Source organism: Impatiens glandulifera, chromosome 5 (genome assembly GCF_907164915.1).
Source record: "Impatiens glandulifera chromosome 5, dImpGla2.1, whole genome shotgun sequence".
Classification (NCBI taxonomy): domain Eukaryota; kingdom Viridiplantae; phylum Streptophyta; class Magnoliopsida; order Ericales; family Balsaminaceae; genus Impatiens; species Impatiens glandulifera.
Genome location: NC_061866.1, coordinates 47,482,982 through 47,491,652, shown reverse-complemented (window position 1 = coordinate 47,491,652; position 8,671 = coordinate 47,482,982). Strand labels below are relative to the sequence as shown.

The 8,671-nt window shown below is 37.0% G+C and overlaps 1 protein-coding gene across 2 annotated transcripts in view; it reads right to left on the bottom strand.

Moving 5' to 3' along the window:
- Positions 1–2,694: 2,694 nt before the first annotated feature.
- Positions 2,695–8,671, bottom strand: part of LOC124938756 (probable LRR receptor-like serine/threonine-protein kinase At1g56130) — a 31,504-nt gene continuing 25,527 nt past the window's right edge. The window contains exons 18-24 of one of the 2 annotated variants that reach the window (XM_047479259.1): positions 8,367–8,562; positions 8,134–8,298; positions 7,891–8,009; positions 7,520–7,730; positions 7,185–7,416; positions 6,959–7,109; positions 2,695–3,176 (exon numbers count right to left, since the gene is read on the bottom strand). In XM_047479259.1, the coding sequence (XP_047335215.1) occupies positions 2,790–3,176; positions 6,959–7,109; positions 7,185–7,416; positions 7,520–7,730; positions 7,891–8,009; positions 8,134–8,298; positions 8,367–8,562 (1,461 nt within the window). In that variant the 3' untranslated portion in view covers positions 2,695–2,789. The remainder of the gene's footprint in view (positions 3,177–6,958; positions 7,110–7,184; positions 7,417–7,519; positions 7,731–7,890; positions 8,010–8,133; positions 8,299–8,366; positions 8,563–8,671) is intronic. The other variant, XM_047479258.1, reaches the window with a different exon arrangement.

The following is an 8,671-nucleotide window of genomic DNA, read 5'->3' as shown; positions in this document are numbered from 1 at the left end:
TCACACTGCCCTGCAAGGCAATATTGTCAAGAAGATGGAATTGTCTGAAGAGGAGAAAATTTTATATGCTGGGGAGGACTTTGAAGATATAGAGAGGTGATTTTTATAATTACTTATTTGAACTTGATTACAGGAGGAGGAAATTTGGAAATATTCAAGATGTAGTTCCTCCCAAACCTAACATGAGGAAGAATAGACAAATTACTCACCCCAACACCTCTCATTATGTTCATGCCAAACCTTCAACGAGTAGAAGAACCCACATCCCTACCCACAACAACTCTTATTCTGTCGAGAGCGCCACGAGTAAAAAAGATGATGATACCTCTCAAATGACTCCATCATCAATAGATCCTCATGATAATGATGACCCTCAAATGACTCCAATAACAACAACTCGATCCCTAGGATGAATGTTGATTGGATCAACTGACGAATGAGCTAAATGAACTAAAAACTGAAATGAGAACTGAAATAAATCTCATAAAGAGATGTTAAACAAACTACAAGAACATTTTGACATATTATCAGCCACATTAGAGGAGGAACATAGCAGGAGAAGATTGAATGAGGAGTATGTGGATGTGTTGTGGAGAAAAAGAATGTGAATGAGGAAGACAAGTATGAGGAAGATTAAGAGGAGATGAATGAGGAAGATTTGGAGAAGGTGAATGTGTTGATTGAGGATCTGGTGAATGAGAATATTGAGGTATGTATAATTCAAGCATTTGGTCTTTTTTTTTAGGAAGGGCTTGTGGAGTAGAAGAATGAGGATGTGGTGGATGAGGACAAGTAGAAGAATGATGTACGTATAATTCAAGCATTTTGTATAATTTAAGCATTTGTTCTAATTCAAGGAATTGGTCTTTTTTAGGATTTGGTGAATGAGGATGTGATGGTGGATGAGGACAAGCAGAAGAATGAGATATGTATAATTCAAAATTTTGGTCTAATTCAAGCATTTGGTCTTTTTTTAGAATTTGGTGGATGAGGACAAACAGAAGAATGATGTATGTATAATTCAAGCATTTTGTCTTTTTTTTAGGATTTGGTGGATGAGGATGTGGTAAATGAGGACAAGCAAAAGAATATGGTATGTATAATTCACGAATTTGGTCAAAAATTCAATCATTGTCGATCCTATGGTGAAATTTGATCCGAAACTGTTGAAAGAGTTGATGAAAGAGTTTGATAAAAAAATTTGTAAATAGTTGAAGCTATATGCTGGCAATATAGACTTTAAATTCTTCGATACAATATAGACTTTGTACTGACAATATAGACTTTAAATTCTTCAATACAATACTGAGAACCACCTTCAATGTTGGACGTCCTTCAATCGTCTTGGTATGAGCGTACCATTTTCAAATTTGAAAAATCCAACTTCAAAATATAATCCAATTAATTTTAAAAAAATGATTTATTTAGTTTTTTTAACATTGAAACTAAATTATTTCCTTACATAAAATTCAATATTGTCTCAATAATAAGTTCACTCTAAAGAAAAATGTAAACAATAATATTTTTCATTGTGTCTGTACTTGATACTAGGGTCGTAAATGAATCAAATACTTTTGATTCGATTCGGTATTCGTATTCGAATTTTGATATTCGTATTCGTAATTTTGTGATTCGAATTCGAATAAAAATATTCGATTCGATTCGACTAATAAACGAATACGAATACAAAATCAAGATATTCGATTCGGTATTCGCTAATATTCGATTAAATATTCGATTATATATATATATACCGTTTTATTAATTTTAATTTTATAAATATTATTTATTCTAAAACCCTAGTACATATTGAAAACTTAAAACCCACATTTAGTCATTATGTTGCTAATCACTCAAAACCTACCACCGCCTCCATCTCATCTCATCTCTTCTTTTCTCAAGTCGACGTTACTTCGGTCGCCGTCGCCGCCTCCATGTAGTTCTCATCTCCGCTCGTCGTCTTCTCCACTCGACACTACTCCAATGATTTCTCCGGTGAGTCCTTTTCTTCTCCGGCCATGTATTTCTTGACCAACTGTTAGATTCATGGGATCAAAAAACCCCTTATGACATATGTGAGTTCTCTATTTATTTTATAATTTATTTGAGTTATATTCATGTTTTCATAAATAAATAATTTTTTAATTGATTTTTATTTTTATTTAGGAGCAAGAACAACCGATCGATGTCATGTTGCAAATCACTTGATTTGCAAGCCATGAAGGATTCAAATATTGATTTACAAACCACTTTAATGAAATGTTGTTTTAATAACTATTGTTTATGTTATGTTACGTGGAAGTTTTAATTAATGGTTTGCATAATATTGGGAGTTGAATATTGAAAGGTAATTTTATTGAATATTGTTATATATTATGTAAAAATATTAATTTTCAAATTTTCGAATAAATTGTATAAAATATGTTTTTAAAAAAATCGAATCAAATACTCGAATCGGATCGAATAATACGAATATCAATTTCAAATCAAATACGAATCACATTAATTATTCGAAAAAATTTCGAATACGAATACGAATATTCGAATAGTTTCACGAATACGAATCGAATACAGTAATATTCGCTTCGATTACAACTCTACTTAATACTACCCTCACTCCACATATAGATTATTATCACAATAAAGCTAAAACCCAAATTCTGGCCAGAAGAAACATAATAATAATAATAATAATAATAATAATAATAATAATAAGCCAACACAAACACAATAGTAATAAGGCAACACAAACATACATAAACATGATAATTTTAAAATTGGCGTTATATCTATCTTCCCTCGCCAGTGATGCTGTCATGGGAAGATTGATGGCCAATAGGGGACCTTTCTATAGAAGTTCCGAAGTCTGTGCTTGATGAGGTGGCAGTGCGGTGGCTATTATTGCCAGTTTTCAAGTCGGAATCATTGCTCATGAAAGTGGTAGTGTCACTGAACTTCCAGTCAGTCAGATAGCCAGGCCGTGAGCTTGCTGAACCGACTTCTATGTCTCCAGAGAGCATTGCCACTACACGAGACATGGATGGTCTCATTGTTGGAGAAGTCTGAGTGCAGAGTAGAGCCACCCCAATTAATCGCTTTACTTCTTCTTCGTTGAAATCTGACATCTTTTCATCTACCAGCTCAACTTCCGCATTGTTTTCATGCAGATTCCAAGCCTGCATTTATAGAACAAAAAGAAATTCAAATATGTTTGTGTAGAATTAATAGCAAATCAATCAATAGACTAATTGAGTTGCTAATTGACCGAGAATGGAAGGTTGAGAAAGTCAATAGCAAATCAATCAATTAGATTAATTGATTTGTTAATAGGCCGTTGATTCTCAAATCAACTAAATGATTTTATTGTTTAATTGATTTCCTTTCTTGTAAATGTAATGTTTATTATTTAAACACTAGACCTCCTATGTAATGACAACAGTAATAAAATACTCTCCATTTGTTTAAAAAATGTTCTATATGTTCCAAATCTTGAATGCAATCTATTGTCAATTAGAAAAATTTGTCATGATTTAAAATGTCTTACTAAATTCTATCCGAATGGCTGTGAATTTCAGGATACGGAATCGGGGAGGACGATTGGCAATGCTAAGTTGTGTTTAGGGCTCTACATTCTGCAACCTAGTCTATCTACGAAAAATGTTTCATGTTATTCAACTTCCCTTTCAAATAAACGTGCCGAGATAATGTTGTGGCATCGTAGACTAGGACATCCTAGTTTTTTATATTTGGCAAAACTTTTTCCGAAATTATTTACTAATGAAGTCGCTAGTTCTTTTCGTTGTGAAAGTTGTCAATTTGCAAAACACACTCGATCTTCTTATCCAAACATTGCATACAAACCTTCTAAACCATTTTCATTAATTCACAGCGATGTGTGGGGACCCTCTCGCACTAACTCTTTAAATGGTAAACGATGGTTTGTAACTTTTATCGATGACCACACTCGTCTCACTTGGCTTTTTCTCATGAAGGAAAAATCTGAAGTTTGTCAAATCTTCAAAGACTTCTTCGTCTTAATCCATAATCAATTCAAAGCCACAATCCAAGCTTTCAAAACCGATAACGGACGCGAATTCTTCTCTTCCAATCTCGGCGACTTCTTAAAATCAAAAGGCATCATCCATTTAAGCTCTTGTGTTGACACTCCCCAACAAAATGGAGTCGAGAAAAAATCGTCATTTGCTCGAGGTAACTCGATCCCTTCTAGTCGACTCAAATGCTCCTAAAATATATTGGGGCGATGCCATATCCACCGCTGCCTACCTTATCAACCGTATGCCATCACGCATTCTCCAATTCCAAAGTCCAATTGAAACTCTCTTAAAAATCTTTCCCGATTCCAAAATCGCATCCAAATACACTCCCGCAAAGATTTTTGGATGCACCTCCTTTGTCCACATTCATAACCACAATCGCGACAAACTCGACCCTCGATCCACGAAATGCATTTTTTTAGGATACTCACCAAATCAGAAAGGGTACAAATGCTATTGTCCTCGCTCCAAAAAGACTTTCTACTCTATGGATGTCTCATTTTTTGAAGATCAACCCTTCTACCACCATGTTGAGGGGGAGAATCTCAATAATCCTCAACATGATGGTCCTTTCGAAGACACTATCACTAATACATTTATACCTGCACCCGAAACAATACCTGAAATATCATCTCCAATTGAAGTCACATCCGAACCCTCAACCACTTCTTCGCCAACCTCACATCCATCTCTCGAAGTTGCACCCGAACCCACAACCACTTCTTCACCAACCTCCCATCCACCTCTTGAAGTTGCACCCGAACCCACAACCACTTCTTCACCAACCTCACATCCACCTCCTTCGGAAAAAGAGCTAAAAGTCTACGTTCGACGAAAAACACAACTTGCACCAGTCCATGAATCCTCCTCGGGTCTGAGTCCAACAGAAATTTCAGGTACGACAGTTAATCATGATAATTTTACTATTGACTTACCCATTGCTCTCAGGAAAGGTGTTAGATCATGCACAAATCACCCGATCTCAAAATTTGTTTCATACAAATGTCTATCGGAGCCATATCGGGCCAGCATTGCCGACTACGACAACGTGAAAATACCTACATCCATTCATGAAGCCTTCGAACAACCAGAATGGAAACGTGCCGTTAATGAAGAAATTGATGCACTTATAAAAAATCATACATGGTCCCTCTGTGAGCTTCCAAAGGGAAAGAAATCCATCGGATGTAAATGGATTTTCAAGACAAAACATAACTCAGACGGATCGATTGAAAGGTACAAAGCTCGTCTAGTTGCCAAAGGATTTTCCCAATCATATGGGATAGATTATTTCGAAACTTTTGCGCCGGTTGCAAAACTCAACACCATTCGAATACTTCTATCCTTAGCGGCTAACAAAGATTGGGAACTACACCAACTCGACGTAAAAAACGCATTCCTAAATGGAGACCTTGAAGAAGAAGTTTACATGAAAGTGCCTCCTGGTATTAGTGCTTCACCTAACGAAGTGTGTCGCCTCCATAAATCTCTATATGGTCTCAAACAATCACCAAGAGCATGGTTCGAAAAATTCTCAATCTCCATCATCGAGAATGGCTTCTCTCAATGTCAAGCCGACCACACTATGTTTGTCAAGATTGCTCCGAATAAAAAGATCACAATCCTCATTGTTTACGTTGATGACATAATAATAACCGGGGACGATGAAAAAGAGATTCAAAATTTGAAAGAGTTCATAGGTAGCCGATTTGACACCAAAGATCTCGGACCCCTCAAATTTTTCCTAGGAATGGAACTTGCCCGATCAAAGAAGGGGATCTCCTTAACACAAAGGAAATACACCATAGACCTTTTAATGGAAACCGGTATGCTTGGATGTAAGCCTGCCGACACCCCTATGGACTCGGTCCACAAACTTGGAAATAACAACGACGATACTCCAACCGATAAAGGTAGATACCAGAGACTCGTGGGGCGACTCCTGTACTTATCTCACACTCGTCCCGACATTTGCTTCGCAGTGAGCGTTGTTAGCCAATTCATGAATCGCCCTTCCGAAGATCATATGAACGCAATTGTTAGAATTCTAAGGTACTTAAAAGGTTCTCCAGGAAAAGGACTTCTATTCACACGTAACGACGACAAGTCAATTCGTGTGTTCACCGATGCCGATTGGGCCGGGGACATTAACGACAGAAAATCCACCTCTGGATATTGTTCATTTGTTTGGGGCAACCTCGTCACATGGAGAAGTAAGAAACAATCTGTTGTCGCTCGGAGTAGTGCCGAAGCTGAGTATCGTTCTCTTGCACTCGGAATTTGTGAAGGAATTTGGATACGCCGCATCCTTGAAGAGTTAGGATTGCCTCCAGATGGACCTATTCAAATGATGTGTGACAATCAAGCTGCAATCAGTATTGCAAAGAATCCGGTTCATCATGATAGGACCAAACACATTGAAATTGATCGGCACTTTATTTCAGAAAATGTAAATAAAGGCTATATTGCACCTCTCTACGTTACATCTCGCAATCAGGTGGCTGACATACTCACCAAAGCTCTTCCCAAACCGAATTTTGAGGAACTGTGTGGCAAGTTGGGCACGTTCAATATCTACTACCCAACTTGAGGGGGAGTGTAGAATTAATAGCAAATCAATCAATAGACTAATTGAGTTGCTAATTGACCGAGAATGGAAGGTTGAGAAAGTCAATAGCAAATCAATCAATTAGATTAATTGATTTGTTAATTGGCCGTTGATTCTCAAATCAACTAAATGATTTTATTGTTTAATTGATTTCCTTTCTTGTAAATGTAATGTTTATTATTTAAACACTAGACCTCCTATGTAATGACAACAGTAATAAAATACTCTACAATTTCCTCTCTCTAAATTTTCTACAGTTTGATATAATTCAAAATTTGAAAATGATGAGACATACCCATTCTAGAAGGTACATCTTATCTGTATCCAAACTTGTGTCAGAGTTTGGTCTTCCAGCGACAATCTCCAAGGCCACCACACCAAAACCAAACACATCAGCTTTCTCTGTAAGGTGCCCACGCATAGCATACTCTGGTGCGAGATACCCACTGCAAAACCAGGAAAAGATAAAAGTGTTTAATTTAAGATGACTTCAGGGAGCAGCTTAACTGAAGAGGTCTTACATAGTCCCTGCAACACGGGTGCTTATATGGGTCTTCATATCATCGTACAGTTTAGCCAAACCAAAATCAGATATCTTGGGACTAAGATTGGAGTCGAGCAAAATATTACTGGCCTTCACATCTCTATGCACAATTCGTAGCCGAGATTCCTCATGAAGGTAAGTTAATCCCCTAGCTACGCCCAAGCATATATCAAAACGAGTGGGCCAATCAAGAATGAAACCAGCCTTTCCTCCTGCATGGGCATGGCCAAGCACATTCATGTTCACATTCCCTGTATTATTTAAATTTGCAATTCTAAAGCAGGAAGAACACTTAAGTTAACTTATGTGTACCAAATAGTGCTTGGTCGAGACTCTTGTTTTCTAGAAACTCATAAACAAGCAGTCTTTTTTCTCCTTCAAGACAGCAACCATACAGTTTGACAAGATTGCGGTGCTGCACTGCAGATATTGTAACTATCTCTGCTACAAACTGACTTTTTCCTTGGTGGGATGCAACGGACAATTGCTTAACAGCAACTACCCGTCCATCACTGAGTGATCCCTGTTGAGACAAAAGAACAAATTAATAAACAAAAGAATTGCATTAATTGTTTTATGCATCTTGGTTATTATAGCATAAAAGGTAAGGGTAATAGGGTATGCTGATTTGTATGGTTCATTTTAGTTTTATTTTGTGTTTCTTCAATTACACGATTGATTACCTTGAAAACCGGTCCAAAGCCACCCTCCCCAAGCTTGTTCGTGGAAGAAAAATCACCTGTTGCAACTCTCAGCTCACTGTAACTGAACATGAACGGTTTCGTCTCCATTCCCAGGAACTCTGCAAATATGCACAAAGTACAAGTGAGTAAAACTTCTTGAAGATTTCATTTTTTCTCCTCACTGACTAGAAAAAAGCTAAAAGAACACAGGCAAGTTAGGTAATCAGGTTAACAACACTGTACCTTCATCATCAATGTTCTGTAATCTTTTTTTCCTTTGAATATAGAAATATAAAGCAAACAAAGATGCCAAGATTACAACTCCAACAGAAACAACAACTCCCGCAATCAAGCCTGTATTGTTCTTCTTAGAGCTTTTAGGCTTGTTACTTACAGTGGGAACAAAGTCTGTAGAAATGTTTAAGAAGTCATGTATGGCATCTCGATAATTTAAAAGATCTGTATCAAAAGAATACCTGGGGTGGCACTGATTGCTGAGATCAAGGGACCGTATGTACCTTGTGCGGGTATACAACAGGTCCCTTTACCAGCCCAAAAAAAATGGATCTCAAGATAGTTTTCAAACACATTAGCAGTAAATTTTCGTTCATGGGCTCGAGTTGCTCCACCTGCCGCTTTCACTATATCAAAATCCTTAAGTTCTAGCTGCCCCTGAAAAAGTTATGTGAACACTACATTAGGGAATCCATTGGCCATGATACCTCTTGGATCCACAATTGCATTATTTGAAAAACAAAATCAAAGCATGAAATATTCACAC